At 43.0% G+C, this 12,034-nt stretch overlaps 1 protein-coding gene across 2 annotated transcripts in view; it reads right to left on the bottom strand.

Moving 5' to 3' along the window:
- Neto2 (neuropilin and tolloid like 2) overlaps window positions 1-11,663 on the bottom strand; it is a 53,979-nt gene extending 42,316 nt beyond the window's left edge. For both annotated transcript variants that reach the window (XM_050120675.1, XM_050120676.1), the window contains exon 1: window positions 11,370-11,663. In XM_050120675.1, coding sequence (XP_049976632.1) covers window positions 11,370-11,403 — 34 coding nt within the window. In that variant the 5' untranslated portion in view covers window positions 11,404-11,663. The remainder of the gene's footprint in view (window positions 1-11,369) is intronic.
- Window positions 11,664-12,034: the final 371 nt, after the last annotated feature.

Genomic DNA, 12,034 nt, shown 5'->3' with positions numbered 1-12,034 from the left:
AATAATCACTGGCTGTTAAGGAATAATGATTTTGTTAACAGCTATTAAATCTTGAAGAAATCTCCATCCTTTTCCATTAGGCTAGTGGACAAGTAAGATAAAAATATCTTAAGAGTAGGTAGAGGGAACACATTTCTTATGTGTAAAATCATCTACTATGAGTTGTATGCCACCAACAGACTTAATGACTATTGCTTAACACTGGGGAGAAATTTGTTAGGATTCACCTGGATTTTACCTGGAGATACTGAATGGGTATGATCAACACTAGCACTGGAGTGAGCCCAAAGGTTCTTGGTCTATTTACTGGAATGTAGGCAGGTGTGGCAGTATTAGAACATGGCTTTCTCAGGGATTAATTATACGTTTCTCCCTTTGGGAAGAAAGCTTGATTTTGTGTCCCTAAAATTTCTCCCTAAAAGGTGCATGGGGGAGGGGCTGTAGCAATCAGTACGCAGCAGAGTGATTTCCAGGAGAGAGCATTATTAGAAAGAAAAGGTTGAGATTTGGAAACTGTCACAGATTGGGTAACAATCTCAACCATCTGAAGGAACCTGGAACTCTGGGGGAAGACATGAGGGTGTGGAGGTTAATAAGGAATAGAATATCTGCTGTGCTGTATTTAAGGAAAACGTCCGTCTGAGGCTCATATATCTGAATGTTCCGCTTCCAGTTTGTGGTCCTGTTTAGGAAGTGTGGCCTTTGTTGGTGGAGTTATGTCACTGGAGGTGGGCCGTGAGGTTTAAACCCACACCAGGCTCAGTCTTCCTCTCTCCCTTGCCTGGAGCCTGTAGATCAGAATGTACTGCTCTAACAGCGTGCCTACCGCCACACTCCCTACCACGATGACCACAAGCTAACTCTCTGAAACTGTTGAGGACCCGATTAAACGCTTCCTTCTGTAAGTTGCCTTGGTCATTGTGTCTTTTCACAGAAGTAGAACAGTAACTAGAACACCATGGCAAACAGTGATCTGATTAGCTGCTCTAGCCAGGCTTTTCGTGACCATGACAAACACCCGAGAAACAAAGTAAGATTTATTCTGGCTCATTATTATATCTGTTTCAGTGATTTAGTCCACAGGAAGACTGCTCCATCGCTTCTGGACTGAGAATGCATATAAAGGTAGAAAGAGTGTGGTAGAGTAGAACTGCTCACCTCACAGCAGCCAGGAAGCAGATAGAGCAGAGGAAGAGGCCAAGACAAGATACATCCCTCAAAGGCAAACCCCAGTGGCCTCCTTCCTCCACAGGGACTATTTTCTCAATATCCCCTATGTGTGATAATTACACATATCAAGTTGCTGATAAAGTTAACACCTTATGGTCCAATTATCTCTCAATAGTGCCTAAGGGTTTTTCTGTGTGGAGTACACTTTATTTTTGTGTGTATATGTGCATGTGTAAGCTAGAGAGGCTGATGTCAGGTGTCTTCCTCAATGACTGCTAATACTACGACACCCCCACACATGCATGCACATATGTGTGTGTGTGTGTGTGTGTGTGTGTGTGCATGTGTATAGTTCTTTGACAATGTCGCATGTGCCTAAATTGAATTTTGGGTCATTTTCACCCCTCCTGTTACTCCCTCTCACACTTGCATGTACTCTATTGCCGAAACCCTGCTTCTCCCAATAAACCTCCTCTTAATATAATGTTTTCTATTTTTTTTGACCCACTGAGGTAAATTAACGCTGTTTGTAAAAGCATGAGTAGGGTTTCTGTGTTAAAATACCTTCTAAATACTGATATTTACACTCATAGCTCAGTACTGCTCTCAGCCTTTACCAGAGAAGCTTCGTTTTGAAGTGAATGGTCATGAATACAGCAACTCATTAATGCAGTGGTTCACAACTGGTCAAACTGGAAAATAAAGCAACTGTGGAATGTTTGCATCTAAACAGGGCATCTACATCACCTGCTCCAAGGCTCAGGGAACAATGGAAAAGGAGGTTCAGAGAATAGAAGAGGCCAAGGTCAGGAAAGAGTCCTGTGAAACCACATCTGTGGCGACTTGCACAAGACTGAGCCCATCACTACTTCACAGTGCATGGGAAAGGGTTCATGAGGCCCCACCTCTTACTGAGAGACTGGGTGCTGAGGGAGGGAACATTTCCTTCAGAGGAACAGCTTATGAGCAGACAAGTTATCTACCTTACTTTTTGCGGACAGGTTTCTCAATGAATCTGGAGCTGATCAATTTGATTAGATTGTCTGGCCAGCAAGTCCCAGGGATTCTACTGTCTCTGCCGTTCCAGTGCGAAGATTACAGCTATAGTCCACTGTGCCTCATATTGCAAGTACTATCCCAAGCACAGTACTCACTCAGACATCCCATCAGTCCCTGGGTTTACATCCACAGCACTAGTTCATCTTCAGTTTTAATATTTAATTTGCCTAGTTCGTTGTTTTAAATAAGAAAAATGACCATAGGACGGTCTCTAGTTTTGCTTGAAGATTTGGAATGAAGTAGCTTTATCAGGGTTTAACTGTTTGTATTTGAAGCAACTGCTTGTAAAACAGTCAGTTCACAGAACCCAAATAGAAAAACAAAACCAGGACTTTTGACTGAGATGTGGAGGCCATGGGTAGTTTTAACTGGAGAGTCCTTAATTTGATTTACTTTCTCCTGGAAAAGGCTTCAGTGGTTTTATGCTTCTTGTCCTTTTAATAGTTTTGGTTGGCTAAAAGAGGATGTTTCATGGGGGTGTTGTGTTGCTTGTTCAAACCAGGCCGTTGAAAGATTCTGAATCTAGCCAAAGATCAAGTCTCATCACAATTCTGTAGCTTCTAAGTTTTGACAAAAAGTACATTCTACTATATTAAACTGACTAAGGGTACAGGGCTAGCTTTTTGGGAAGGTCTTATACTAAGATACTAAGAAAGACTTTTAGTTGCATTCTCGTTCTCTCTCTCTCTCTCTCTCTCTCTCTCTCTCTCTCTCTCTCTCTCTCTCGTTGAAATAAGAGATACTAAGAAAGACTTTTAGTTGCTCTCTCTCTCTCTCTCTCTCTCTCTCTCTCTCTCTCTCTTTCTCTCTCTGTGAATTATCAAATCCCTGGTACTCAGCTAGCTTAAAATCTTTAAGGGACTTTGTCACTAGGCAACTAGCTTCCATTCCTGAGCCTGTTCATTTCCTATAAACATTAAGTGATAAAATTAACATGGAATTTAGAACCATCAGTTTGGAGGACTAGAAAATTTCTTAGAATTGCTGAATATTCCAGTTAGTATAAAGAGTGTCAGCAATTATATTTCTACTTCTAGTTATTTGGATCTTAAAGGGTTCAATTAAAGAAAACTCTCAATGACTGGAGAAAGGAGTAGGGAAATTAGGGGAAGAAATTAAAGGGAAGCCTGGAGAATGGGAGATGTATGAAGGGGGATGGGATGTAGAGGGTAGGTGGCTGGGAAAATGTAGTTTTATCTTTGTTGGTGTTTGTTTCTTCATTAAACTTGCTGAGTTTTGGTTTAAAGTTCTGTGAAAAGCGACTGTGGGATCTCACACCTGTTAATAAGCTTTAAAGCACCAGCTTTAAAATGCTTCCCAACGCTTTGGCCAAATTTAGTGTTTCTTTATTTTTATTTCCTGTTTTGTTTGGAGACAGGGTTTCTTTGTGTAGCCTTCACTGTTCTGGAACTCACTCTGAGACCAGGCTGGCCTTAAACTCACAGAGATTGGCCTGCTTCTGCCTCCTGAGTGCCGGGAATAAAGGGGTGACTTTAGCATTTTATCTGTTTTAATGAGGCATGCAAATAGACGAGTTTTAGCTCACTGTGGGTTATCTAGGTCCAGAGACCTAACCAATCACTCTTTTGGATATGACTCTTAGTCACAAAAACACCTGGAGTGGCAGAAGAGAGCTTAAACCCTGGTTTACCCCTTCTGTGTGTACCTAATGAAGAAGTCTCTGCGTGCAACTCAAGACCTCTACATGAATCACAGGATGTATGAAACAAAAGGGACTTAGCCAGTGTGCTTGGTACAGCGACGGAGACAAACAAACTCAAGTGCCTTTTGTTCTTGCATATGTGTTGATTCAGAATACTTTACAAAAACTGGAAGAGCCCTTTGGATCTCAATTCTCATACCACTGAATGTCAACACAAATTTGTTAAGACAGACCTTAAGCCTATAAGGAGGCTGTATTTCAGTGTTTTGCAAACTGAGTAAACAACAGCCTTTGGTACAAAATCCAAATGAGATTTAAAAGAACAAAGAGCTGGCTGATAAAGACAAAGCTTTGGCTTTAGTCCTATATAAATGAGGCTATATAAATGGTAGCACAGAGGAAGTGCTGGGCTTGACTGGCTGATATTTAAACTCTGGCTAGTCCCAGTAAGCAAAGATGAGACTTACTTTAGGGATTATTTATCTTTTTTAAAAAATTATTTATTTTATGTGTATTTTGCTTTCATGCATGTATGTGTACCCATGTGTGCTTGGTCTCCTCATCAGATACCCTGGAAATGGATGTTTGTGAGCTACCGTATGGGTGCTGGGAAATGGAGCCAAGTCCTCTGTAAGAACAAGTGCTTTCAACCACTGAGCCATTTCTCCAGTCCTGGAGTTACTTATCTTGACAGTTGAAATAGGAATATATCCAGGCAAGGACCAAAAAATTAAAAAAAAAAATTGTGGTTTCTCTAAGAACAGAATAAAAATGAGCACCCTATACATGCCAACAGATGGCTACCAGACCTACTTTAATTTCAGTTCAGTTAGCCTACTAACTAGAATAATTGGGATGCTTTTAGAATAATTATCTTTTTAGTAAGTTCACCCAAGTGTTGCTAAGGCTATTAGAAAGGGAATATTCACATTTTGCCACTGGATTGGAAAGTGGCACAACTTTATGGATGTTACATCTGGTAATGTACTATGGTTTAAAAAGTAGGCAGGTCTGAACAGTCCTTCATTGCTGGTGGGAGTGCAAACTGGTACAATTGCTTTGGAAATCAGTATGACAATTCTTCAGAAAATTAGGAAACAACCTTCCTCACGACCCAGCAATACCACTTTTGGTATATACCCAAAGGATACTCAATCATACCACACAAGGACATGTGTTCAGCTATATTCATGGCAGAATTCTTTGTCATAGCCAGAAACTAGAAATGACCTTAGTGCTCCTTGACCAAAGAATGGATAAAGATGTGGTACATTTGTACAATGGAGTACTACACAGAGAAAAAAATAATGACATCTTAAAATTTGTGGGCAAATGTATGGACCTAGAAAACATCACATTGAGTAAAGTAACCCAGAACCAGAAAGACAAATGTAATATGTACTCACTCATAAGTGGCTTTTAGAAATAGAGCAAAGAGCAGGGCAGGGTTGGCACACACCTTTAATCCTAGCACTCAGGAGGCAGAGGCAGGCGATCTCTGTGAGCTCAGTGCCAGCCTGGTCTACAAGAGCTAGTTCCAGGACAGGCCCCAAAGCTAGAGAAACCTTGTCTCACCAAACCAAACCAAACCAAACCAAACCAAACCAAACCAAACCAACCAACCAACCAAACAAACAACCAAAGCAAAGGAAAACCAGCCTACAATTCACAATCCCAGAGAACCTAGATAATGAAGAGGACCCTAGGAGAGACGTATATGGATCTAATCTACATGGGAAGTAGAAAAAGACAAGATCTTCTGAGTAAATTGGGAGCGTAGGGATCATAGGAAAGCGTAGAAGGGGAGAGGGGGAAGGAAGGGGGAAAGAAGAGGAACAGAGAAAAATATATAGCTCAATAAAAACAATAAAAAATATATACAAAAATATGTGCAGGCCTGACCTTGCAATTCTATTTCAGGTTTGAGAAAGGAATTAGAGTATTTTTTCAAAGTTCATTGTGCACCAGTCACAATAATAATCCGGGGTTATCGGATGAGAGAGTGGTGGGTGAATGGGGTTTACTCTCAGCTGTCTCGAGGTCTAGAGCAGGATTCAAGCATTTGTGCATTTTCCTGATGCTGGTGCTACTGGACCTGGGGCCATACATACTGTGAGGTCCCTGCAATAGGAAAGAAAGAGAAAGGGTCTTTTCTCTTTCTTGATACTGAAAGAGACAAGTTTGGGTCAATAACAGATGGAGCAGGAGGTGGATTGACTGGTTCTTGTAATGTTGATCAGGAGAATTGCTTTGCTGTTTTCTTAAGGCCCTACAAACATTTCTCAATGTTTCTCATTATCCACACTTGTTAGGCATCTTGTTTTCATCTAGAAAATCATCTCTACAGTATCTAAAACCTCCTCCTTCTAAGAACTTCTTCCAGATTAACTTTACTTGACAGAATCCTCATTTTCATTTCTGGGACTATTTACTAGCTCTCTACCAATCTGACTTTGCTACCTTTCAATTTGTGCATTCGTATGCTAGCATTAGGACCGGACTATGTAGCAGAAATACCAAAATGAGCAGTTTAAACAGGATACTATCAAACTTCTGATATATGACAAACAAATTAGAGGTAAGCAGTCAAAGCAAAGTGCAGATTGTTATCAGAGAGCCAAAACTGTTCTGTCTTATTATTCAGTTAGGCTTTCTGTTCCCAAAGTCATCTCATGACTCAATGTGAATATTAGGTTACCAGCCATTACAACTTTCCATATTTACCATGACTGTATAATACTCTGCATGCAGGAAGACATGGCATAGGCTATTCCCTTCCCCTTAAAACAAACACAAACTAAAACAAAACTTTCCCAGAATCTAAAATTATTTTAAAACAAGTTTATTATAAATAAAAAGTAACAGTTTCCTTAAGATGTACATATAATTTTATATTTATATAGGACAAAATGATGCAACCATATCTAACCTCAAGAGAGACTGGGAACAATTTTTATTGTAACTTTTTTTTTTTACTAAAATTCAAAGAATTAATAAAGAAAAGTAATGGCTATTTGGTGAAAATCAAAAGTTGTGCTACAGCTATCTTTTCAAAGTATAATTTAGATCACATCATAGCATTTCACTAGATCTTCCAAAAAGATGTCCATTACATGTAAAATAAATCCACCAGCCATACTCTTTTGAGGTACAGTGGGATCTGGAACCTTAGCATTTCTTCTGATTGCTCTCCCATTACTTCAATGCCAAATAGTTCTTGTCTTAGGGACTAACCCATGTTATATTCTAGAATCAGTCTCTGCAGGGCTGATTCCTTCCTTCTTTCTGATTTTGTGAAGCTTCTTCAATCTGTTTTCTTTATCATCTTTCTCCACTGTCAGTATTATTTATAATATCCAGTATTTGTCATGTGTGTATGTATGCTTATTTAGTTTCTTCTTACTAAAGAGCCATGTTTGTCTGGTTCACTGACAGATCTTCACTGCTTAGACTGACCTGGCAGGTAACAGCACTCCATACAGATTAGAGGAAGGCATGAAGTGACTAAGCAGGGATCTGACTGCACACAGTACTGAGAGAGCTGTACTTACTGGCAAACTCACATCTCACTTAAAAAGTAGCACATATACAGCCTAGCTCTTTATCTGATCATAAATCAGGATCAGGGAGAATATGGAAAGAACAGACTTTTTTTTTTTATGCAGATACCAGACACTACTCTTGTTTATCAACTTGGCTCAACTTATCTTTGCTAGCAATTAAACATGTCTCTTTCCAGGTATTCCTGTGGTAAGCATCTAAACAGTAAATATAAGGTTTGTTAAATCTGACAAGAGACGACAGCATAATGGCTTTTTTTTTTTTTGACCAACTGTATTTCAAAGCACAAAAAATACCCAAACTTAAATCTCCTCTATTACTGGCGGCGGATGAAGGCGGTTGGTGAACATGACATCACTGCAGCCTGCAGATGCTGATCCCCTGGCCAGGCTCATTTCTAAGAAAGTGACTGCGGCAGAAGTGCTTGCTCCTTCCTGCACAAGGGACACATGCGGCGAGTGAGTGCTCTGAGCGCAGGTTTGTCTGCTACACCTTGATGAAAGGAGTCGACTTTCCACATCCATAGCAACTGTCGTCAAATTTTCATGTGCTCAAGTCAGACCTGAAAGAATAACTGCTATCTTCTAGTGTTGTAATTTCTAATATATTACTCTATGCATATGTGACCCAACCAACCTTAACCAGGACACAATTAAACTTTCTGATTAGCATATGGCACTATGTTATTTTGTAAGAAACACGCTAACATGTTGAAAGGTGGGTGGTTTCGGAACCACAACTACAGCAATGCTCCTCTTAAGTGCTGCTCTGGGTTTTGTTGGTAGAATGCCTCTGAAGGGCTCCTGCCATTAAGGAAAGTTCAGGAATCCTGGTTAAATCAACTCTTAAGAGCCTCCTTTTTAACTCAATTCCAGAAATTCATTTAAAACATCAGTAATTATTCTGAAGAATAAATAGAAAGATAGATTATGCTGAACAGGTAGAGCCTCTAAAATTTAAAATATTGTTTGAAAACTGGGTATGAAATTTGGAGTCTATCATTTTCCTATCGTATTCCCAAAGGACTGAAAGCAGCTTTGATTTAAACTTGCTTTGTAATGCACACACTCTCCCCTCTTAAGGAACACTGTTTTAAAATGTAAATTGGCTTCTAGTTCAACATTTATTATAATAAAGCCATTGTTTAATAAGAAATTTCAATTGATAATTAAGCAATTTATTCCAAGCTGTGTGTGCGCGCGCGCGCGCGTAGGTGGTGGTCACATTTTAAAAAGGCTGTATTAAAAAGAGGCTTTGCTGTTAAAGGGATAGTACCCCTGAACCTTTCCTGGATGAGGGTTAAGATGAAAGAACAGAAGGCAATACTCAGTTCCGACAGGCCTTTAAATGCATGTAACTAAGAGTCCTTAAGCTCCATTATGTCATAAACTTAACCTCAGATTATACAGCTTCGAATATCAATAGCTCTAACAGGATTTCAAAACCTCAACAGATTTTCATAGGATTATCATGCCTAGCTACCGTGGACAGAAGGTTGACTCAAATTCTGTAATACCCTAAGGAGTTAATAACACAAGTGAAGTATTCACTTTCACTGATATTGGGAAGGCTCAAATAGCCAAATAATTCTTTTGTCCTAACTGCTGCAAAATAGAGAAAGAATAATGGTATCTTTAAAAAGTAAAACCAGCGGCTGGCAAGATGTCTGTTTGTAAAGCTGCTGCCAAGCTTGACAATCTGAGTTCAATCCCCAAGAGCGACCTCCCACACGTTCTGACTTCCACATGCATGCTGTCATATATGCCCGCACACACTCATGTGCACACACACAAATAAATCACTGTAATTTAATACATCACTTTCTATGCATAACTTTACACTTGTTTCTGATATTTAACCGGAAACTGACCATTATATTCTAAAACAAGGATTTGATCTTGTAGCATCTCTAATTATACAAGTGTTAAATGGCTACTTCAGAGAAGGACCTCTTATTGTGGATAAAACTCACTTCTAAGACACTTAAGGGATGCTTGTTCATGCCTTGGTACCCAAGGAAATAGTAGCACTGGAAAAGAGTAGTTGTCTTAAAGCACATTTTTAGTATTATTTATGTAGGAAATACATGCATTTGATTTAAAAAGCAAATGACTCAATGTGTGCAGTAAAGCCCAAGCCCTCCCTTTTTCTTTCAGCCTCCAGATTATCTTCTCAGGTTCAAATTTTGTTAACATATTTTCTTTTAGTCTTTCCAAACCAAATTCTAATGCTTACAAGGCATAGTATAGAAGAACTAAAAATAGCCTGCACTCTCTCTAGTAAGCCCACAACAGCACAATTATCTAGAGCTGTAAAAATACTTCTGCCATGTAAAAATAGTTCAGGTTGAATAATATTTGAAAAAAAATAATAAAAGCCAGATACTACACTGTTTTCACTGGAGCTCAGCCATCAGGGAAGGAATCTTTTCCGGATAGGCGCAACAATCCGCGTTGGCCAGAGAGGGCAGTGTGTACCCACTGAAAAGAGACAGGCAGGAACGCTGCAATTCCTTGAGTACCCATGGAGATTGCCCAATCCAGTCCAGTTTTGCAGGTAAAGCTGCGTAGGAGATCCAAGTGATTTCTCGCGGAAGGACTCAAATGGACTTGTCATTACGATGCTGCAACACTAACATGCTGGGTTCACGATTAGAATGAAGAAAATTCCCCTAACGCAGCAGAAATCCAGCTGTGCATGTGGCTCGTTTATTACCAAAGAGTGAAACAAAATGTTCATTTCCAAGGCAATGACTGCATCAATCAGGAGTTACAAGTAACGACAGAATTTTGGATTTGTTTTTATGTACTAACGGAATCACTAAGAATTTATGGAATAACCGAAATATTTACTGGCTAGAAGGTTATTGGTTATCCTGGCACAATTTGAATATACAAGTATTGATGCATATAGCTTGGTAGGTAAATATTTAAATTCAATGGCTGTAACGTCAATTACGAATTTATGAATATCTGTCCAGTTATGAAGTTTGTCTAAACCGTCATTAGTTCAACAACAACGAAAAGTTCTATTGAACTTTCTAATAAAAACAAAAATTGAAAATACGGTGATAACATGGACGTGAGAAACACCAACATTTGTAATTGTGCAAATATTCAGTGCTAAAACTATACATGCCCATATTGTCACTGTCTTAACGTCTCTCTCAATATGAAGAGAGATTTTAAAATAAAGCAGTCAGACATTCCATTTGCAATTAAATCATTAAGGGAAAAGGGAGTCAGTTAGTGAATGGCGGTGCTTTTCCCGGAGATTTATAAAAGGATCAATCCAGGACGAGTTTCAGAATAAACTTTGCCTTCAATGTAAACGATCTAGAAATATTTAGCTGACATAACACCTCGGCGACGAGGCAGCCGTAAAGTGGCTTTCCGAGCTTTGTGCGGTCGGCCGGCCGCTGATGACCGGCTTCCTCCTCGCACAAGACTGGGCAGCAGGACCCTGCGATCCCTCCCGGGAAGGCGGCACGGGGTGCGGGGTGCGGGGTGCGGGTCGCGGGCAGGGCGGCCGCGCGCAGCCGGAGCCCGCAGTGGTGTCGCAGCCTCCCGGCCGCAGCAGGTGGGACCCGCGGGAGGCGCGGGCGTCGCGGGGCTTCTCGGAAGCCTCTCCTGCGCGTCCGAGTCGGGGCTTTTGGGGTCTGTGCGGAATGACTTTCTGCGGTGGCGACCGGGGACCGCCGGCCTTCGCTCTCACACTTTGCGAAGCGCGGCGTGGAATGGTCCGGGACGCGAGCGCAGTCGCCGGCGTCCCCCGGCCTCCGCTCCCCCCTAGGGCTAGCTCGCGGCGGCGGCGGGCAGGCGGCCTGGGCCAGACAAAGGGCGCGAAGGCGGCGGCGGCGGCGGCAGAGCGGAGCGCGGCCTGGCCCGCAGGGGGCGCCGTCCGCGCCCGCGCTTACCTTTGAGGACCGCGCAGAGCTGCTCCAGGGCCATGGTCCTCAGCGTCGGCGCTCCGAGAGCGCCCGGGGCGGCGGCGGCGGTCACGGCCCGGCGCGAAGCCTCCGCTCGGTCCCCATCGCCGGACGCCGCCGCCTCCCTGCAGCGGGCGCAGCGCCTCAGCCCGCCGCGCCTGCTCCCCGACGGCCGCCGCCTCCCGCCGCGCCGAGGAAAGCTGGCGGCGCCCGCTCCCGCGGCGGGCTCCCTTGAAGTGGCGCGCGCCGGGAGCCCCGGCTCATTTAAGCGGGGAGCGCCGCGCCGCGTGCCGGCCGCGCGGCCACTGCGCACGCGCGGCCCCGCCCGCCCGCGTGCCCCGCCCGCCCCTCGCCTCCCGGGCCTCGCGCGCGGCGGACCCCTCCCTGCCGGTGACTCCTCGAGGCCTCCAGCCCGGTGCTGTCTTCGCGGGCCCTCGCCGAGGACCCCCCAAGCCCAGGTGCTTGAGAACGGGCTGCTCAGCCTTGCTGATCTCGGTGGAGGGGCGACCTCGGTGGGGCTCTGGACGTGCGCTGGTGAGTTCGGGGAGCAGCAGTAACGGTTGTTGCAGTTGCTGATACTTCCACGGCAGTTCTTGAGCCCTGAGCAGGCTGCCAGGCGTCGTTCTGCTGGTGGGAGCATCGCCTCGCCACTG

The sequence above is a fragment of the Alexandromys fortis genome, unplaced genomic scaffold (genome assembly GCF_014885135.2).
Source record: "Alexandromys fortis isolate MF-2015 unplaced genomic scaffold, M_Fortis_MF-2015_v1.1 scaffold_186, whole genome shotgun sequence".
Lineage (NCBI taxonomy): Eukaryota > Metazoa > Chordata > Mammalia > Rodentia > Cricetidae > Alexandromys > Alexandromys fortis.
This window is presented reverse-complemented; position numbering and strand designations above follow the sequence as displayed.